Source organism: Epargyreus clarus, unplaced genomic scaffold, assembly GCF_041222505.1.
Source record: "Epargyreus clarus isolate Ecla_fem2 unplaced genomic scaffold, WU_Ecla_fem_2.2 ptg000029l, whole genome shotgun sequence".
Classification (NCBI taxonomy): Eukaryota; Metazoa; Arthropoda; class Insecta; order Lepidoptera; family Hesperiidae; genus Epargyreus; species Epargyreus clarus.
In genome coordinates, this window is record NW_027332235.1 from 13,106,563 (window position 1) to 13,127,083 (window position 20,521).

The following is a 20,521-nucleotide window of genomic DNA, read 5'->3' on the forward strand; positions in this document are numbered from 1 at the left end:
CTATTGATGGTTTGCTCATTTAAAGATTATATGAATGCATAAAAATACTAATTACGCAACACCGCAAAAATATATACATCATTAATTGTTATTATTGTACATAGGGAATGGATGCAGAATCGAATAAATAAAAAACTATATTATTTAGATGGACAAAGTTGGTTGCGTCGAAGTGATGATGAAGAGACGCAGATGTTAAACGAAGACCTGGCGCTGCTGTTGGAACGGCTACTACAATACGAGCGCCAGGCTGCTGAACCGCGCAACATCTCACTACTCGTGCGCACTACTGAGGTACCGTATAAAAAAAAGACAATCTCGATGAGTTTCTTACCGGATCTTATCTTATTTGTATACTTTGTTTAAACACCTATTGTACCTTATTTAGCTAATAAAGATTATGATTATGATCGTCTCAGTTGAGGTCACGAACCGATCCGGTAGTAGTTTAAGAAAAAATATTGTAAGTGACTATTTGTAAGTGCCACCGTAGGCCTATACGTAAATAAATATACTTCATTTAATTTAATTACACTTCATACGTTACTGACATTGATCTCCGTAGCATTATTAATTTTTCGGTTTTCGGGCATTGGGTAAAGCTTGTAAATAATAATAAATAATTAAAAGCGGTACCATATATTGTATAGTTGTACAAATGCCAACGTTTTTTTGTTCATATCGAAGGACGTGTTATCGTAGAAAAATAATTTTAGACATGAAAAATCGACGAAAAATGTAGTCTATCACAAATGTTTATGTGTATGTTCAGGTGGTGTAGATGTGTGTAACGTGTGTAATGTTAGTGTGTGCGCGCAGGTGGTGCAGGTGTGGGGCTCGGGCAGCGTGCGGCTGCGCTGGCCGCGGCTGGCGGGCGCGCGCGCGGGCGGCGCGGGCGCGGCGGCGGTGGGCGGCGCGGCGGCGCTGCGCCTGCTGCTGCGCAACCCCGCGCGCACGCCGCTGCTGCTGCACGCGCTGCTGCCGCCGCACCCGCCGCACGACCTGCCGCCGCCGTACGTCACACTCACATACCATACACCTCACGTCGTAGAACCATTTGGGGTTCCACTCCGGCGGCACCACCGCCAGACCTATTTCTGCCTCGTAACAGCAGGGTTAAGCGCTGCTGTGATTTGGTTTGAAGGGTGTGGTAAGGTAGACATACTTTTCCGAGGCGTTCCAGCTTAGTCCTCAGGGATAGCGGTGCATCCTCAGGGATATGTGGCCGACCTCAGGTAGGAATATCTAATCCTATCTGGGTTCCATTACAGATGTCCAAGAGCGGCAGTAACCCCTTACCATCAGGTGGACTGCATGCTAATCTGCTACTCCCATACTATAAAAAAATACTAGAAACATAACTCCACAATTTTTCTTTCTACAATATCGAAGCTACTATATTTATTTAATGCCGTTGAAGAAATAATTGATAAAATCCACATCATAAATACATTCTTTTCAAATATTTCTATCCTTAAAGTAATCGTCAATATGTGTCCTCGCGCAGGGCGGGCGGTGATTCAATGTTCTGCGAGCGATCGCGCGAGCGCTGCGTGTGGGCGGCGGACGCGTTCTCTCTGGGCGAGTGGCGCGTGACGCGCGGACGGGCGGCGCGCTGGGCGGGCGCGGGGGCGGGGGCGGGCGGCGCGGGGGCGGGCCGCGCGCGCAACGGCTCCGCGCTGCCGCTGCTGCTGCTGCAGCCCGACGCCGAGATCGAGCTCAAGATCACCTTCGCCCCTACGCGCCCCGCCGCCCTTACCACATATCTCTACCTCAGGTTTGTAATGCTCCACATGCCCCGTGTGGACTGCACGCACTGTATCCGTCCTACGTACACCAAAGAACTTCTCGTGTATATGAATTGATATAAATGTCATCGGTAAATAGACACATTTTAGCCACATTAGGGTTTATTTTATTTAAGGGATTATACAATTCATTTAGTCAATTAAACTGTCCTATCGTTTTGTTGACAGAAATAATTTAACAATCTTGGAAGGTGTGCAACTATGGGGTCAAGGAGCGGTAGCTAGCTTTGAAATTGGAGGACGACGACCCGGCTCCACTTCGCCGCTCCTGTTCGAGGTGAGGATTTTAACTTTTACTCGTCCAGCCGAACTCGGCCGATGATATAAAATATTAGAAAATAAGTATTAAATATTAGAAAAGGAATTGTTTAATATCTTTTAAATGGTCGTGGTCGCAGTACATATGGATGACATCGATGTCAATTAGAATTTCGTCTTTTTTCCCACTTGACTTCATAATCAGAATTTATCTCATTATTTTAGTATTATCGTGATCATGATACGATCTTTTCCTTTAAAATGTATAAGGTGTCGGAGTGCGGCGAGGGCGGCGCGGCGCTGGTGCGGCGCTCGCTGACGGTGCGCAACACGGGCCGCGTGGGCGTGCGCCTGCGCGACTGGCGGCTGGCCGGCCGGCCCTGCGCCGCGCGCGGCTTCCGCCTGCAGCCCTGCGCGCCGCTGCAGCTCGCGCCCAACGACTCGCGCGTGCTGCACCTCACATACGCCGCCGACTACACGCTGGCCCGCGCGCGCGCGCCGCTCCGGCTGCGCTCCGAGCTCGGTAACTACCCGACCCTGTTAGCCGTGCGGCTTGTCGCGGTCCCCGACGTGAAGTAGTTCCTGTGGCCCGGTCCGGTGTGCTACGAAAGATTACAAAAATTATCTTTTCTGTCGTAGGCGTCGCCGAGTTCACGCTGGCGGCCATCACGCCCGCTAAGCTTCTAGCGCGATGCGCGGCGGGCGCGCGGCCGCCCTGGGATTCCCCCGTCCGCGGCGGCGCCTGGATTCTCTCGATCGCCGCGTTCGCCATCGTCCTCGTCGCGGGCGTGATCGACGCCGAGCGGATGATGAGGCACCTGCACGCGGTGCGCTCGTCGTCCCCGCCGCCGCGGCCGCCGCTAGACCTGCGCGGGCTGGCCGCCGAGCCGGCCGCCGCGCCGCCCGCCCCCGAGCCGCGCGCGCCGCCCCCGCGCCGCCGCCGCCCCGCCCGCCGCCCCGCGCCGCCGCTCGACCCGCACGCCGAGCGGCGCGCCTTCGAGCGCTGGCGGGCGGAGGTGCTGCGCCGCGCCGACGACTACGAGTCGCGCTCCAGCGAGGACGCCGAAGTCGACGCGCGTCACTCGCGCCGCGCCTCTCTCGACGACCGGAAGCGGGACCGACTCGCCGACGCGCCGGATGTCGAGCCGCGCCCGGAGTCTCCTTCCCCCCCGCTCGAGGAGTACGAGCTGGAGACAGACGTGGGACCGCCGCGAACCAGCGGCGAGGAGGACTCCGGGTCGAGCGGATCCGACGCGTCGACGCCCGCAGACGAGCGTGACGAGACCGAGGTCGAACCGTACGAGGCCGAAAACGAGGCGACGACGCGGGAGCCGACGCCGACGCGCCCCGACGAGCCGCCCCCGGAACCCGCGGGCCGCCGGGAGCCCTTCGCGGCGGCCGTGGAAGCGCACCCGCGCGTCGTCCGTCCCCGGCGCGAGCGCGCCGAATCGGTCCGCCGCTCCGAGCGAGCTCGGGCGGATTCGGAAACCTCGCACTTGCGAAGCAGCCAGCTCGCCTCGAAACATCACGGACGAAGAGAGAAAAATTCGAAGCGGAGGGCGGTCGCGCCCCCGACGCCGGTCTGCGTGTCGCCCACGCTCGACGCTCCCGAAAGCGCGGTGGAGAGTGCGGCGGAGATGGCTTTGGGCGGCGAGGCGGAGGCGGCGGCGGCGCGCGGCGGCGTGCGCTGGGGCGCGTCGTGGAGCTCCGTGGTGGGCGGCGGCGCGGGCGCGGCCCCGCTCGCGCCTATCGGCTCGGACGTGCGCCGCCGCGAGCCTGAGCGCGCGCCGCCCGACAACTCGCTGTTCTACTTCAACGGCGACGCGCCGCAAGCCCCGCCGCTGGCGGCCTCGCTCAGCACCCCGCTCGCCGCGCCGCTCGCCACGCCGCTCGCCGTGCCGGCGCGCACCGCCGACCCCGACTTCGCTTGGGGAACGTCCGCCTCCACGGATAGATCCGCCTTCGTTACCGGTTCACACGATTATTTGGGTGAGCTTATATTTCTAGCGATCGATTCACCTACTCGTTTAATATGTCGTTATTCATTTTCATGGCATCGTAATATATAACAAAAGTAAATAATATTGACCGAACGATTAATTTATTATTCAGCAGACAACAGCACGATGGGCGGCGACGCGTTCGGCTCGCTGGGCTGCGTGTGGGGCGGCGGCGCAGCGGGCGCGTGGCCGTGGAGCTCGTTCGGCGGCGCGGCGCCGCTGCGGCCGCCGCCCGGCTTCGGCGCGCCGCGCGCCCCCGTGCGCCCTTACGACCCGTTCCGCTCGCTCGCCTCCATCTGGGCGCCCGGCGCCGCCGACTGGCGCCCCGCCGCCGCGCCGCGCTCGCCGCGACCCCGACCCGAAGACCAGTAGCCCGCGACTCCCGAGCTCCGACCTCACGTTCGAACCGACGCTTCTACGTATCCTCGTTTATTATATCGCGATGTTCCCGACGGAAGGCCGTCTAAGACGATCCTCCCTCGACGGCGGATCGAAGAAAATTTTAACGGGCTCGCTCGTTCGCCTACCTGGTCGCGGCGAAGCCTCCGTTGATAAAAAGTAATTGAAATATGTTCTACACTTTGAAGAACGACGTCCCGGTGACGACGATATGGTACGGATGTGCCGGGCGCGGCCGGGGCGCGCGGCGGCGGCGAGGCGGTGCGCTAGTCACCCCCCACACCGCGCGCCCGCCGCCGCCCGCACCGCCGCTCCGCTTCCGTTTATTGTATCAACAGATCTGAGAATGAAAATGAACAATGAACAAAAGTCTAAACTTTGTTTTATTTCCAACTTCATCCTCATCTCTTCCTTGTACATCTTGTTATTACTGTTGTCACGTTTTCAAATTTAAAACACCATTCATTAATATAAAATATTAATCTGACATCTTCATCTTAAAATGTATGTAGGTTAAAGCAGAATCAAAAATTCATTTCACTGAATACCTACTTTTTGTTATTGAATAAAGAAAGTGTATCGCTTACGAAAAAAAAGATAGGCTTTCTACACTCTAGCCCCACACAAGTATTCCGTGTCGTGGGTACTATGGATACACACATAGACAAATACATAAACACCGAGACCCAGAAATCTAAATTAATCATTTAGATGTCTGTCTGGCCGGGGATCGAACCCCGATCTGGTGGTCGTATTGATATCGATATGGTGATCGCTCCGCCACGCGGGTCGTCAACGCAATTATTCTGCATTTATTTTCTTAAACTTATTGCTAGTTGAAATGATGTCCCAGTAAATATGTAGTTGCCTTTATTAACTACTCTCTCTTCAATCTATACAAATACTGACGATTTTTAAACAGACTACAAAAAAGGATGAGGTTTCTCAATTTGACTATAATTATGTATGTTTTATGTATCTATAAAAAAAATATTAAAACTGCAGCATGATATTGTTTAAAATGTTTAAATTAAGAGTAACTGTTTTGTAGAGTTCATTACTACACTATAAGATTAGGGCAAAAACAAATGAACATTTGAATTAGTCTGTCTAATAGGGAGTTTTCTCTTATAATAAAATATAAAAAAAAAAAACAAATTGGATAAGTACAGAAACATTTATTTCTACCTTAAATACTTTCTGTATTTAAAATGAGATAAAAATACAATGAAATATGCAGTTTGTAACAGAGTAAATTTATATTCTAGTCAGGTTTTTTTTAAGTAAATTAACAAAATAAGATAAATGTAGGTACTCACTAAAACAATGCTATATTAAAAATAATCTACAATGTTACATTATGTTTTAAGATTTATCTTAACATCTACAGTCAATTTCTCTGCATATGCCATGGGCCTGCCTCATCTTGACTGTTTTTGATACAGTTCGTTGGTCAACATGACAATTTATCCACACTTCGACTGATGTAGCAATATTGCATGTAATGCAAAGTCGAGATTACAATCGACAGAAAACAAATCCAGTAATAGTTGAGTATTGTTCAGTATCTGTATTTAGTGGAGTAGTCCTTAGGAGAGACTACAAGACCACGGCCCTTGCGTGCCCCGCGGTACACTGTCTCGATGATGTCAATCATCTCCTGCTTGTCTTCTAAGGGCCAGTTGATCTTGTTATTGTTACCGGTACCCAAGTCAATCATGATGTGCTTGTTTCGGAAGAAAAACATCACTGTGCACGGGTCATACAATTCATACCTGTAAGAAAACAAACATTCTCAAATTAATAACACTAGTCTATTGGAGCTACAATAGAGCTCGTCCAATAGCCTTTTGCATGAATGATCAAATGATTTTGCTAAATTCTATTATACCATTTACGATATAACCAGAATAAAGTAAATACTGGTTGTTGAATAATAGGAATTATAAACTTAGTTTCATTACTTCTGAGACAAAGTATCAATTATGAGGGAGCACAGAAATACTTTATAAGTGAACAGAAACTCATCTGAGAATGAGTTGTTTGTAAAGTTTTAGTTTCAGATCTTGGAACCATGAATTTTGGTGGTGAAGATTTCCTGTAAGACATTGATCACCATTTAGAATGCCCAGTTTCCAGTGATGGTTTACTTACATTTTATTAAAGTCTGGTACTTCAGTTATATCTACGAGGTAGATGACTGCAAAGTTCTTCACTTTCTCTGCAATGCTGTAGAGCACCTCGTCCATCTTCATGCATGTGGGGTCCCAGTCGTGGCCAAATCTGATCACCTGGCAAAATTGTACAATAGATAATTTGTGAACTGAAGTGTACCTAAACATTTCATAGACACAGAGAGGTTTAACGCTTAGCCCCTTGGGCAAGTAACAGTATATATAATGTTGATGAGATTTAATTTCGATCTGAATAGTGTAATGTACAGGGTTTAGTATGTTACTATGTATATAGAAAGCATTTGAAAACCTATTGCAATTAACTTTAACCCATGTATGTCATACAGGAATTATCATTGTCATTATTACTAACGGCGATGCTCCAAGAACTTACCACGACACGGTCTTCTTCAGACAGAATAGCCTGGTCCACTTGCCATCCATTGTGCAAATGCCCTAACATATAACTCATCCTGAAAGCTTTTACTATTAATATTTATATAATACGAAATAATTTTATTGCTAAAACCAACACTACATAAAGGAATGGAATATTCTGGAACAACTTTATGTTATGATGAACCTATTCGTGTTATAATTTACAGGTTATAATGATGACAATTGACATTGACATTTATGATTGACAGTAGGCTGTACTTTTTAATGTTCCAGCGTTTGACATATTTAGTAAGTTCCACTTACAGCCCGATATTATTATAACGCCTTTATTATCATTTCACCTATTAAAAGTCGTTCTCGTGAACGATCGCTCAAAGATGTAGATGACGTCACTGTTCAAGACTGTACTCAAAATGCCCGTGGAATTTATGTTAATAGAACGGGAATTTAGGCAATTGCAATTGAAGGCCTTATGGATGTTAAGCGGAACGTTCTAGTTGTCACAGGCTGCTAGGGATGTAATTCTTTCCGGAAGAAGATCGATTTTTAAAGCGATTCTAATCGAATGCTGAAAATTCGGTCTAAAATAATATCGTAAAATAGGAAAATGATAGATTTCGGAAAAATTAAACCTTTATGTAAATAATATGTCAGTTTAAGACAAAAAGATTAATAACTTTTCATTAATCGAACTCATATCGTTTCTCTACTGTGAGTATTGTATGGATAAGATGAGGATTATTCGAGACCCTAGCTTCTCCCTCTACTTCTTAATAGAAGAGCAGTTCCTAAAAAGCATATAAAGAAGGTGGGAACTAAAAGGTTAAGACCTGCTGAGGTATTGATATTACCATACTATCGCATAACATTATTATGGCTGCAAAGAACCAGTCAGATGAGCGATCGTGAAAGCAATCTAACCTTAGGTGGTGGTTTCGTATGGGTGCTAATTTATTGAGTTAAGCAAGGCCATTGTTCGGCGTATATCTGCATGCGCTGCAAACTTCGTACCATATACGATAAAAATTCCCTCTGTCGCTACATGTGGAGGCTGCTTAATTATCTGATAACTGAGCACTGTAGTAGAAACTGGTTTGCGTAAACGCGTAGATACTAGTGTATGGGTAAAAACTTTTATCAATGACCTCATACTGTCACGAAGGGTATCGTGTCTTCCAAGGACGTACGAAAGCTTTTTTCACGTCTGCCAGGTGAAATAAGTCGTGATTACACAAAATTGCCAGAACAAAAATATAAATGCGTTTTTTTGGAACAAAATAAACGCAAATAGGTATTTCCGGCTGAATATAATACTTATTAGAATAAGTCATCCAAAGTATATGATTATTATGCTTAAACAATGATTGAAATAAATATTTTATCGTTAGTAAAAATTATTAAGAAATAAATCATAATTGTATTAAAAACGTCGTCTATAATTTTATTTGTGGTTCGTTGTTAAAGAGTAAGTTATTATTTGTATTTTGCATTTGAAAAAGTATCTGATCATGATATCCAATACAGTATGACATAGCACGCATAGGTGTAGCATACGATGATACGAGTTTTCTTTGTACAGTGGACAAAACTTTAAACTGCGCATGTGCGTTACGTGGAAATGGATGTCACCTAATTTAATTATAACCCATGTTTACCTTATAAATTTGTATTATTTGAAGTACTTCAGTTAAAATTTAATCGAATTATTTATATGTGAGTTCTTACCTATCTAGGAATATTTTATACACAGGTACTTACATATTTATTTAAATTGATATAATATACGTACACGTAGACTCGTATTGCCATTGTTTAGCTACACACCGTAGAGCTTTAGCAATGTTTAACACAACCAATAATGGATACATCACAAACATTAAGTTTATAAGAGAAACTATGATGGACTGCATCACTGATGAACACAACGAACGAACGAACATTTTCAGTAAGTACCAGCAAAGTGTCGCGATTGAGGTACAACAATATATACCTATAAATACTCACTGAAATTGCAAATCTTTATTGAGTTATTTCATTTAAAACTGAAAATGTTTTCATGCAATAAATTTCATGCATTGGTTTATTAACCAACTGATAATTGATTAAATTACTTCAGTTTAATTATAACAATATTCACATTATTGACCTCGCTTTCCAGAATAGTGTTGTCGACGGATTTGTTTAGGTATATTTCCAGATGGGATACATAGACAATGTATTACAGCACATAAGGTGTTTATTATAATATTACATATAATCATTAAAAAAGATACATTGGCACATCGGAGTCGGGTGCAAGCATCGTTTTGTTTATAGTTGGTAGAGTCGGTTCCGCGTCGTGTTTGTTTACACGCCGCTGCGCTGCGCCGGCGGGCGGGCGGCGGAGATCTGGCACGGCGCCATCGAAACGCGGTCACACACCAAAACATGCAGATTTCTCGGGAAAAAATACCGAGTGGATCACTTGCGGACGTAGGCTTTTCGCGTAGTTCGCGGCGCCGCTTAATCGCATTCGCGCGCTTCCCTAGCCCCGAGCATTCCTCGACACAGTTTACGTCCAAATCTAAAAATATGAATCTAAAAGTATTCACGTAAATGTGTTGTGTCGATTAGGGATAATTGGTGTCGATAGTGTCGACCAATCCGTGGTGGATGATTGATGAATAGGTTTCATTAATTAGGGTCAGCGCCGGGCGCCCAGGCCGCCGCTCCAGCTCAGCGCGCACGCACTCGACGCGTTGCGTAGTTTTACAAGGCGACATTCAGTGTTTGTATAAACATAACTAATATTACAGAAGTGACAAGATCTACTTTTCTGAATTATGGACTGAGGTATTAACCAGATTCAGCAATGAAAAATAAGGCTTTTTACGTAATGTACCTACAAAATAATGTTTTGAAATCAATCCTTTACGCAGTGGACATATAGTAACGCGCGTCATATGTTGTAATACTTGCCTTGCGAAATGAGATACCTAATTGATTAATCTGATTACCTGCTTTCTACAGAGAGCTAGTCAGTGTACTTAAATTAAATTACATTGGATAAGGTAGCAGTCTTATTCGTCCGTGACGCATCAATATTCGATATCGAAACTGATATAAGTAGGTTTAATGTTGGTCTGCACTGTATGTCGTTATCAACGTAAGGCGTATTAAGTATAAAAAGTCACACTCTTCTTTTAAGCGCTTAATTTTAAGAAGTTGCCTTTTTATGAAACAAGAAATGAAATTATTTTTCGGCTCCAGCCAAGTACAACCTTTTTGTTAAACTGATACAGAATGCAGCACGCTCTTACGTGACGACACCGAGGGAGTGATCGGAAGGGCGACAACTAGTGTGACGGTAGCAGCCGCGGCGGTCCATGGACGCGGTGTACCCGGCGGCCGCGTCGGCGCTGGCGCGCGGGCGCCGCCGCCGCCGCGCCGCGCCGCGCTCGCGCCGCCGCACCGCGCCCGTCACCTTCGCAGAGATCAAGGTGCTCCTCGTCTCAGTACTTGCCAGTCATCGTCACCGCACGATTGCCTACTCATCCTTACTGACGTAACACGATTACAGAGCTGCTTTCAGCCTCGAGGTCGTTCGGTACGCGTTTGACCTATAACTACATACAGTGTATAATGAATTTATTATTTTTTTTAATAATCCTATTTATTGATTTCTTAAAAAAAAACTAATTTTTGTTCTTTACCTGTATTTAGTATACTATATTATATACTGAAAAGCGTAGCATAATTTTCCGAACGTTAACAACGTTTACAGAAACAAATGCTTTGATACAAAACCTCTTTGCATCAAAGCATTTGCTTCTGCATAGCATCATACAAATATTTAAACTATCTGTCATAACAAATCGTTTGCAGGAAGTGGACGAAGAGAACGAGGAGTGCGGGGAGGCCAGCCGAGCGAGCACGACGAGCGTGGCGAGCGCCAGCGACGAGCGTCGGCGGCGGCCCGACCTACTGGACGAGCGCCCCGACCTACTCGACGAGCGGCTCGACCGCGAGTTCGCCGCCTTCCGCAGGAGGCGCGCGCGTCGCCAGCCGCTGCGCGAGCCTGACGAGCTGTCCGCCGAGCCGCCCGCCCTCGCCGACGCGCCGCCCGCCCTCGCCGACGCGCCGCCCGCCCCGGCCGCCGCTCCCGCCCATGACGCCGCAGCGGCCGCCTGCAGCGAACCGAGCGCTGAGTCCGAGCCCGCGTGATCCGTCCCCAGCGCTGCCGCAGTGCACATTGTATTTAAACGATGTTACACAGAGTTTACTTTTGTCAATCGAATTTCAAACTATAAATACATGGTAACCATAAAGTGTATGCGTATCAGAACCCTCAGATTCCGTGAGGTTTCGACTTGTTTTACTATTTGCTAGTTTTGGTATAGCAAGATAGAAGTGTGAGCAGGGTAGCGTACATTTTTATTTTATACGGATGCAATTAAAATTCAACCAGTAGGTACAATAAGCTCTACCATACAATAGTAGGTAACATCTATCTACAATCTTCATTGCCCAATTTGTAAGTTTCTTGATTACCCACAAACTCAGAAGAAGTAGGTACTTACAATTATTGTAGCTGTCGTGATTCATGCGTCAAACATTTAATAAATATTCTGATGTAAGAATGGATTCAGAGTACGGGTAGGTGAGTTAAAGGACAGAAGATAACCAACTCGCACAGCCAAATGGACGTACCAACTCAATTCAATAGAAGGTATCAATTGCTTAAACAAATGTATGACAAAATGTTGAGATCAAGACGAATTTTAAACTAAATGTAGAGCCTATGGACGACTTGAAATTCTATCTATACTATTGCTATATAAAACTGATATATATTTATTATTGAATGTTTGTTGTGTTCCTTGGGATTATATTTTGCTTTAATGATGTGTTATTGACCTACTTGTAAGTGCTGTTGAAAGTAGATGTAGTAACATGGACAATAAATAATATTTTCATGTGTAGTTACAAACTATTTTACAACTAAATCTGATAATATAGTCTTAACCTACGCGTACTATCGTTTAAGTAACTTCGAGTGTATATAAGTATATATACTAATTGAATCGAGTCATGAAACGTATTTTATGTTAATTGAAGTAATAAATTAAACATTTTATTGTTTATACGCCGGTCGGTTGCCGGGTTGTCCTTTTGTTATGTATTTATTACTGCATTTTTATATGTTGAAAATATTTAGTTAAATACAGCTTTGTTGCCTTACTTAATATGGAGCTGTAATGTGTTCATCCTAAACGTTATGTTACTAAATGTATTGCTTTATTATAATCCATGATACAACTCTTTATGTCCTTCGGCTGGACAGTTCGGACATCGGACTGTCCCTCACTGGAGAAGGCGTAGAGTATGCATTAAGCTGTTCTAATGACAATTGGTATACTAAAGTATGACTATATTACAGGAATTCATTTAAACAAAATTACAAAATATAATATCAGTATTGTTCGTACGTATTTTAAATACGGTATTTAATTAGTAAAAGTGTAAATAGAGTTGGTGTGTGGTGTAGCTACAGGTAAACATATTCCTATATACGCCTAAGCGGGTGTTGTTTCCTGGATGTGCGTTAATCGCTTGTTATATAGTACATAAGCAATTAAAGTACGTAACAGAGATAATTATGTGAGCTTCATTATGTATTTATTAAGCAAACTAAAAGTGGGTATGTAAAATAAATGCGTATTATTATTACATTTATTAAAACAATATATAAATTGTTTTAATTACTTTTCCCAGTGAAATATGAATCCACTTTTTTGTATTCCTAACAACCAATAAGTAGTGAGAAGACTTATTCGATTAGAAACTATCTGTATATTATTTTAAGCTTAAGAGGCGACTGGATGAGACGATTCTCGTGATAATTTTCATCAAAAATTAATTCCTGTTAACAACAAACTGAGAGGTCTCGTATAAATAAAAATATCCCAATTCAGTTTCAATTTGTTGTAATTGTACAATATACAATAAATAAATAACACGTTCAGCCACACACTCGGGAACACATTCAATAAATAGACACGACTATGTACATCTCTGTCGCAGTAACTTATCGTAAACATCTCAACAAACAACATATTGTATATCAACTAATGTTAGCGGCGCTGCGCTGCTTCAGCCGACGAGGTCGTCGCCCAGCTGTGGGCTTCCCGCCTTTCATTTGTAACAGAATATTTTTTCACATGGAACACCGCTATACATTGATGGTACGTATTATATTTTTTAGATTCATAATAAGATTATAAGAACTCAATAACAATGAATATTCTGTAAACAAGTTTGAACTGTATTTAACAAATAAATATTTAAAATAATAAATCTTGAGCATGCACATAACAAATATAAAAGATAAGTAGATAACAATTTATCGTATAACGTTTTACGAGTAGTATTCATAACGCACGAGATCACATCACTGGTTTAGTAAAAAAAAATATTGTAATAGTGAAAATAGTAAAATTATAATACATAATTTTAATTTATAGGCACTCGCTATATAAGTAATTTGTAGGTCTCGCAGTCCACCAGCGGCAGCTGCGGCAAGTGGCTACACTACACGATACAAAACCTACCTTACATTGTAACAATACCTATTAAGTATATAAATTGAGTATAATTACGTTCTGGTATTCGAATACTGTTTAGGGTCCGAGACCTATACTAAATATTTTTCTCTAAAATTTACAGGTAGGTACATCACACGCCGACCTATACACATACGGGGTAACATTCGGTATACATCTCCATTGTAAATACGTCTATAATTATTATTAAATATTTACCGCTTCATAAGTAGTAGTCTTACGTCATAAATTTTTCTAAATAAATATCCATTTTAAAATAATACTAGATCGATACTTACAGTCGTGGACTTTTAATACTGTACAAAATATAATTACTTATTTGTCTGCTTATAGGTACACCTCGAACTTCAGTTTCGTCAACTACGCGAACTTGGCAAGTTCCGGGATCCGATCCGAGCACGTCGGGAGTCGCGGGCGCGGGCAAGGTGACCGACGAGGATTATCAAATCGAGTAGGGTGGCTCGCGGACTGCTAATGGACGGTACGATAAGACACTCTAATTGTCGTCGGCAGCGATCGGCGAGCGTCGAGTGGCGCGCGGCGGCGGCATCGGCGGCTCAGCGCGCCTCCACGTCGTCCGCCGGCAGCTCCGCCTCCGCCGCCGACGGGATGGTGTGCAGCTGGCGCGGCGCCGGCAGCGCGCCCGGCGACAGCGGCGGCTCGTCCGCCACCACGGCCGGCTGCCGCGTCAGCCGCGGCCGCGCGCCCGCCGCGCCGCCCGCCGCGCCGCCCGACCGCGACGTGCGCCACGTGCCCGTCGACGCCGTCGCGTTCGAGCCGGACGAGTCGTTGCGCGACGACGAGAGATTCGAGTCCTGCGAGGTCTTGCGCGCCACCAGCCAGGAGGCGGCCCGGCGCGGCGGCGGCGGCGGCCGCCCGTACGCGCGCCACGAGTCCGATCGCGACGACGAGAACTCCACCGACGACGACACGGAGCCGGCGCGCGCGGGCGGGGCGGGCGGCTGGCGGGGCGCGGGCGGGACGGGCGCGGTCGTGCGGCGGCCGCACGAGCGCAGCCAGCGCAGCAGCCGCTCGCCGCCCGCGGCGCCGCTCTCGCCCGCGCCGGCCGCGCCGCTGGCGGGCAGCAGCCGCCGGCACGCGCACGCCGCGCCGTGCTGCCCCCGCGAGGAGCGCTCCGCGAGGCTGTTCGTGTTGGCCGGGGTCTGGCGGTTGCTGAAGTTGGAAGAGTGTCGGCACCGACCGATGCCACGGGTCACCCTCGATTCCTCGATAGCCTTGCACACGAGAGCGCAGTCCTTTTTGAATTGTTTCGTGAGAATCGCATAAAGAAAGGGATTGCAGCACGAGTTGAGCGGCAGCACGAATACCGTGAAAACCTTCGCCTCCTCGAGCGACACGAGCTGCGCTCCGAAGGCGGCCGTCAACGCGAAGAACGCGATGGGCGACCAGCAAAGAAAGTCAGTGAAGACGAGGAGCGCCATTCGCTTCGCGATCCGCGAGTCGTTAGAGTTCCACGCCTGCGAGCCGCGGATGGCGCAGTACATCTTGAGGTAGCAGCCCAGCAGAACGAGAAAGGCGACTCCGTTGATGACGAGCAACGCCACCACGTAACCGAGGGAAGTGGGCGTGCTAGTCTCGAAGGGCAGGCAAACGGCAAACTTGCGGTAGTCGGACACGCCGAGCAGTGGCAACGCGGCGGCCACCAGCGAGAAGACCCAGCCGGCCGCCATCACCGCGCCCGCGTGCCGCAGCGACAGGCGCTTGTTGAGGTGCATGGCGTGGGTTATGGCATAGTTGCGCTCTAGTGTTATTACTGCCAGCGTGTAAACTGACAGTTCGGAAGACAACACGCCCAGGAAGCCAGCGAGGCGGCAGCCGCCCGACATCTGCCATGCGATGGCGTGGGCGCGGAATTCGCCTAGCGTGCCGGCATCCACCACAGCCAGGAAACCTGTATTCACAAATAAATTATGACTGACGAGCGAAAGCATATTCCTAGGACTTTTTTAAACCTCGAAGGTCGTATCTCACCTAGATAAATACCCATGAAGAAGTCTGCTGCGGCGAGGTTGGTGACGAGGAAACGCGGCACGTCGATGCGGCTGCGGCTGAAGACGAGCACGAACACGACGGTCCCGTTGCCGAGCAGCGCCAGCAGGAACACCGCCCACACGCCGCACCGCAACGTCCACCAGTCGAACAGGTCGACGCACGGCAGGAACGGTCCTGTGCAGTAATGTACATGAGGCTGGATCCATTATCGCTCCTTGCTAAACCGAAACCATTGTCAGCCCTAGGAGATTGCTATCTTTAGTATTTGCTTATTTTATTAATTATAGTGTTTTTTGCATTCACTTGCTTTATTGAGTGTCCAGGAGTGAGTGCGACTGGCATCGAAACGGGTGGACTGTAGGGTTTGATCAAAGGTAAAAGTGGTTTTAAGTCGCGGATTCCATACCGGGTAGTGGCAGGCAGCGCACGCGGCGCGGGGCGCGCGGCGCCTCCCCCCCGCCCGCCGCGTCCCCCGCGCCCCCCGCGCCCGGCGTCACCTCGCCCCACGCCACGGCCGCCAGCCCGCCGCCCGCCTCCGCCCCGCGCAGCGCCGCCAGCGCACCCACCGCACCCGTTGCGTTCACTGCAGAAGAAATAAAATATATAGATTTTGCGAGAAAAATAAACAATTCACTTAAAAAACCGACTAAGTGCTCTCACAATAGATATACACATAAGAGAGGATCACTTAAGTGTTCTGTTTTGACACATGGAACCATGTGTTCCATGATGTTATAAGTCTAATCGACAAATTGAAGTGGGAATTTGGACGTATATATCTTACGGTAATGAGGCCAGATGTCGGTGGTATTGGCCCAGGCGGCCAGGTCGAGGTGCGCGGGCGGCAGCAGCACGACGTCGCTGAATCCACCCGCCTCGCCATCCTCGCCGCTGTCCGCGAAAGCCGCCTCCTCCTCCCACAGCGGCATAAACTCGCAGCAGTGGTACGCGTATGACAACACTAACGTCTGGAATTTAAAACAGCGGACCCGTGCCCAGCAAATGCCCAGTAATGGATTGATGTTGATGACGATTAAAATTTGGCTCGCTCAATATGAATGTGTGGTATATGTGAAAAGGCACCTGTATCCGTGGGAACAGTTCTGGCGGGTGGAAGCGACGCAGGTTGGGGTTGTTGTGCGCCTTCAGGTGCAGCAGCCGCTGCAGCCCGCTCGCCGGCAAGCTCGGGAACACGTTGTTTCCCACGTTCCTGCATCAGATTTGCATAAAATAACATTTGCTGTCTTATCTATGATAAAAAAAAAAACTAATTTAATTTCGCTACACTTTTCTACAAATGCAAAACCAATTCATTCGTGGAGAGAGCTAAATAAAATCTAGCAAAATGTAGTTCATACAATCAGGTCAAAGTAATGTAGGTGAAAAGTTAACACGGTTGTTTACTCACAAGTCTTCTAATTTAGAGATAGGGACGAACGCTTCCATGTCGATGTGCTCTATTTGGTTGTCCTCGAGGTCCCTGCAACAGAGCGCAGATTATCCGATGAGATAGCCGCCAGTGCACGGGACGACCGGCGCAATGGCGGCGGCGCGTACGATCCCGTGACGTCACCAAGCACAGGAGCTCCTAACTGATCAGTGCTAGCCTAGTTAAACTATTCTCGCGCTGAACTGAATCTGAACTTCGATCCCCACGCACGTATGATTTTAATAGCTATAATTATTTTTGCATTTTTCCATTACTCGATAGTTTATATTACAGGTCTCCTTGGAAGTCTACTACGAGTACCAAATTAAATAGAAAAATATTAGGGTTTAAATTAAAGGACTGCCCGTAACTTCATTATATTTAATTTAATTAACTGTAAGTAAGTATTCAGTGCCACAAAAAATGTGACTCAGAGAAAGTATAAGAAAAAGTAAAGTATATTTAAATACCTAAACAGTTTTTAAAGGATTTTATAAATACAAATACGTTTGTAAACGTTAATCTAGCAGCTAACTTGATAGTAAGCTACTGTCGACAACAAATTTCACGTATTAGGTACGTGAGGTAAATATTCTAAGGTCGCATATTCAAAATTCCGTCGGCGCCGCGGAGACATTGCGAATATTCCGGCGTCCAGTGCGACAATCGAGTTTAGGCTATCTGCGAGGCTCCGTGATCATCATATAAATGGCGTGTAGTCGAGTAAACCTTCGGTTGTCACTATTTATTGGCGCTGGATCGTTTACGCAACGGACCAAATGGTATTGATGGCGATGGGACTGGAATTCCTAAAAAGCTTTGTAATTATTATTCTGCGAAAGGTATCACGCTGTTTTCTATAAGGTTTCTATATTCTCGGGGTATTCACTAAAGAGAAAAACTAAATAATTATACATTACGTCAAAAAGATTTACATTGTTTTCTTAAAAATAATTAACCTATTATTATGATCCATTCAGAGAAGATGTATTGACAAATTTAGCAACCAATGACGTAATACACTTAACAACGGTATTTTTGAACGCCCTTACGGCTTGAAGCTCGCGATATTAAAACTCTACCAAAACTTTATTGGCTCTGTTATATTTACACAATGTAAGTAATTTTATTGTACGTGAATACTTTTCGTCGGAATTCCACTGAAAGGCTTCCGCCGTTTTCACAGACGATTTGTTCCGTTCAAAAACATTATTGTGTATTTCCACAAAGTTAAATGTAAATTCTATCTCGAATTTTGTAAATTTGGAGAGAGTAATAACAATACGATGAACTTGAATGAACGAAACTTATTTGCGATCAAAGATCTGCTTATTTATTGAAAATATTCTTAAGTATTATTTGAACTTTCTGTAATTTGATTTCACTCAAATTCACTCCACACTCACTTCACTCCTCACTTCTCATCATCACCACCAATTTTTATCTTAGTTTGGCAAAGGGCGATCTCTCATCGGCTTAGGTCATCATGCTCACGGAGCGGCCGTGATCCAAATCCTTTGATAGCGCTATTCATAATAGGTGTAAAGCCATGTCTTGATGAGTAGCGGGAAGTTGCTACAATACGAGTAGCAAGTGTTTGCCTCGGTTATTTTCTGCTTTACCTAGGTAGGATTAGATATTCCTACCTGAGGTCGGCCACAGATGCGCCGCTACACCTGAGGACTAAGCTGGAACGCCTCGGAAAAGTATGTCTCCCTTACCTCCCTTACCACACCCTTCAAAACGGAACACAGCAGCGCCTAACACTGCTGTGCCGCCGGAGTCGAACCACAAAGTGTTCTACCACCTTCAAGGTGCGTGGCGTGTGTGTCGTGCGTGGTGTATGACGTGTGTGGTGTGCGGTGTGGTGTGTGTCGTGTGTGTCGTGGGTGGTGTATGACGTGTGCGGTGTGCGGTGTGCTCACAGCAGCTGCAGGCGCGGCGTGTGCAGGAAGGCGTCGCGCGGCACGCTGCGCAGGCGGTTGCGCGCCAGCAGCAGGTCGTGCAGCCGCCGCGCGCCGCGCAGCGCGCCGCCGCCCAGCTCCGACACGCGGTTGTCCGACAGCGACCTGCCGACACCACGCGCAACTCAATAATCTTTCATTTCAAGAAAATCTAATATTTGAGAAACACTGAAAGCTACCGAAGGCCTCTAGCTAAACCACTAGGGTGTGAGTTGGTTTAGTACGTACATACGTAGTTTTTCGATCTGAGGCATTATGGCACTATCCCGGCTTGGTTGTTGTAGGCGACCACGTAATAGCCTCTTGAATACTTTAAACTACAGATAAAACTAGGTCCTGTCCGTGTTTTCGTATACTTTTGTCTATGATTCATTTATGGTACGCCCCATATCCCATTGCGCGGTAATACACATCTCTCTCTACATGTGCCATTTACTGTTGGTCCAATGGGGCTTGCGCGATTTATGTAGGATCATTATTGTAGCGGACATTTCTTGTTTTAGTGACAAAAACTTATTGTAGTAAAGACTTAGTGTATATGTAGATACGTTGAGCAGGCATTTCAAAACATAATTGCGTCCGTTATGGATATATATAATGAAATTAATATAAAATACGTGCTACTTACAATACGCGGAGTTCCGCACACTCGTGCAAATCGGGGATTCGGTCCAGTTGGTTCGACCGGAGATCTCTGTCGGGAAAATATGTTACCGTCATTATACTTACCTATGAGATTTGCGAATTTATGGTTCTCAATTCTATATTCAACGACATTGAAATAGAATCGTGTCATTTGTTTACGGATGTTGAATTATCTGAACAATAAGACTGCTCAATTCTCTCGGAGGGGACGTTCAATGTCACAGCAATAAATGAGCGAGCCAGGCTCTTCCGACGTTCGGCTAATAGAGATACTGCATCGGAGAAGTAACCAAATAGAATCTTAATATGACACGTTTTAGCAAACATGTCACATAATACTACGTTACGTTAATTAGCTAATGATGTTTTGTTGTTTAGTAATTGTAAATTTTTCAGTAGACGATCTTCGTAAAGGCCTTAACCGTAAAATAAGAAATTAAGTTTAGACGAACTGGTTTTCGTACAATCTATTTGCTAATGTAACCAGAAAGTGCATGTGTATGTCATTTTAGGAGCCTACATAGTTACTTTGTGCTGTGTACAGTACGAGTACTAGCGCCTAGAGTACGCACCGGCGGCTCAGCTGTCCAGAACTCGCCCACGCACTATGAGATATGTAAATGCGGAATCGCGCCAGTAATTGTTTCCATCTAGTCGTAAACGAAGGTTGAAAGATATACGCATAAAATCAGCGAGCAGTGCGTCGGTAGCAGTCATTTATTTGAAAGATCGAGGGCCAGATTATACTCGGAATGTAATGACCTAAATTTCGTTATGCGTACTCTACAGTTAGAAGTTAAATTTGTTACCTAGATATAAATAGAGTATAG

General features: G+C 46.2%; 4 protein-coding genes across 7 annotated transcripts in view; 2 read left to right on the forward strand and 2 right to left on the reverse strand.

Moving 5' to 3' along the window:
- Tmem131 (Transmembrane protein 131) overlaps positions 1-4,579 on the forward strand; it is a 29,525-nt gene extending 24,946 nt beyond the window's left edge. Inside the window, exons 16-22 of the mRNA XM_073089632.1 lie at positions 149-294; positions 820-1,013; positions 1,481-1,777; positions 1,977-2,085; positions 2,337-2,589; positions 2,706-4,055; positions 4,179-4,579. Coding sequence (XP_072945733.1) covers positions 149-294; positions 820-1,013; positions 1,481-1,777; positions 1,977-2,085; positions 2,337-2,589; positions 2,706-4,055; positions 4,179-4,438 — 2,609 coding nt within the window. The 3' untranslated portion in view covers positions 4,439-4,579. The remainder of the gene's footprint in view (positions 1-148; positions 295-819; positions 1,014-1,480; positions 1,778-1,976; positions 2,086-2,336; positions 2,590-2,705; positions 4,056-4,178) is intronic.
- A 1,044-nt stretch (positions 4,580-5,623) lies between these two features.
- On the reverse strand, positions 5,624-7,424 carry Dim1 (thioredoxin-like protein Dim1). Its single transcript, XM_073089228.1, has 3 exons — positions 7,034-7,424; positions 6,620-6,756; positions 5,624-6,240 (listed from the first exon to the last, which is right to left on the reverse strand). The coding sequence occupies exons 1-3, from the start codon at positions 7,109-7,111 to the stop codon at positions 6,027-6,029; spliced, it is 429 nt and encodes a 142-aa protein (XP_072945329.1). The 5' UTR covers positions 7,112-7,424; the 3' UTR covers positions 5,624-6,026.
- A 228-nt stretch (positions 7,425-7,652) lies between these two features.
- LOC140754259 (uncharacterized) lies at positions 7,653-12,782 on the forward strand. Of its 4 annotated transcripts, none has more exons than XM_073089226.1 (3): positions 7,653-8,788; positions 10,320-10,517; positions 10,903-12,782. In XM_073089226.1, the coding sequence occupies exons 2-3, from the start codon at positions 10,404-10,406 to the stop codon at positions 11,239-11,241; spliced, it is 453 nt and encodes a 150-aa protein (XP_072945327.1). In that variant the 5' UTR covers positions 7,653-8,788; positions 10,320-10,403; the 3' UTR covers positions 11,242-12,782. The 4 variants fall into 4 exon arrangements, with proteins under 4 accessions (XP_072945327.1, XP_072945328.1, XP_072945325.1 ...); XM_073089227.1 differs by lacking the exon at positions 7,653-8,788 and adding an exon at positions 8,795-8,983; XM_073089224.1 differs by lacking the exon at positions 7,653-8,788 and adding an exon at positions 8,992-9,870.
- A 205-nt stretch (positions 12,783-12,987) lies between these two features.
- LOC140754258 (uncharacterized) overlaps positions 12,988-20,521 on the reverse strand; it is a 48,194-nt gene continuing 40,660 nt past the window's right edge. Inside the window, exons 10-17 of the mRNA XM_073089222.1 lie at positions 19,675-19,740; positions 19,008-19,151; positions 17,062-17,133; positions 16,737-16,863; positions 16,438-16,621; positions 16,060-16,236; positions 15,633-15,827; positions 12,988-15,552 (exon numbers count right to left, since the gene is read on the reverse strand). Coding sequence (XP_072945323.1) covers positions 14,198-15,552; positions 15,633-15,827; positions 16,060-16,236; positions 16,438-16,621; positions 16,737-16,863; positions 17,062-17,133; positions 19,008-19,151; positions 19,675-19,740 — 2,320 coding nt within the window. The 3' untranslated portion in view covers positions 12,988-14,197. The remainder of the gene's footprint in view (positions 15,553-15,632; positions 15,828-16,059; positions 16,237-16,437; positions 16,622-16,736; positions 16,864-17,061; positions 17,134-19,007; positions 19,152-19,674; positions 19,741-20,521) is intronic.

What these genes read in the sequence shown, in the direction of transcription:
- LOC140754259 (XM_073089226.1), top strand. Translation starts at nt 10,404, where the DNA reads ATGGACGCGGTGTACCCGGCGGCCGCGTCGGCGCTGGCGCGCGGGCGC. An exon ending in TCACCTTCGCAGAGATCAAG is followed by an intron (nt 10,518 to 10,902) that starts GTGCTCCTCGTC and finishes AATCGTTTGCAG; the next exon opens with GAAGTGGACGAAGAGAACGA.
- Dim1 (XM_073089228.1), bottom strand. Translation starts at nt 7,111, where the DNA reads ATGAGTTATATGTTAGGGCATTTGCACAATGGATGGCAAGTGGACCAG. An exon ending in CTGAAGAAGACCGTGTCGTG is followed by an intron (nt 6,757 to 7,033) that starts GTAAGTTCTTGG and finishes CAATTTTGCCAG; the next exon opens with GTGATCAGATTTGGCCACGA. An exon ending in GTACCAGACTTTAATAAAAT is followed by an intron (nt 6,241 to 6,619) that starts GTAAGTAAACCA and finishes GTTTTCTTACAG; the next exon opens with GTATGAATTGTATGACCCGT.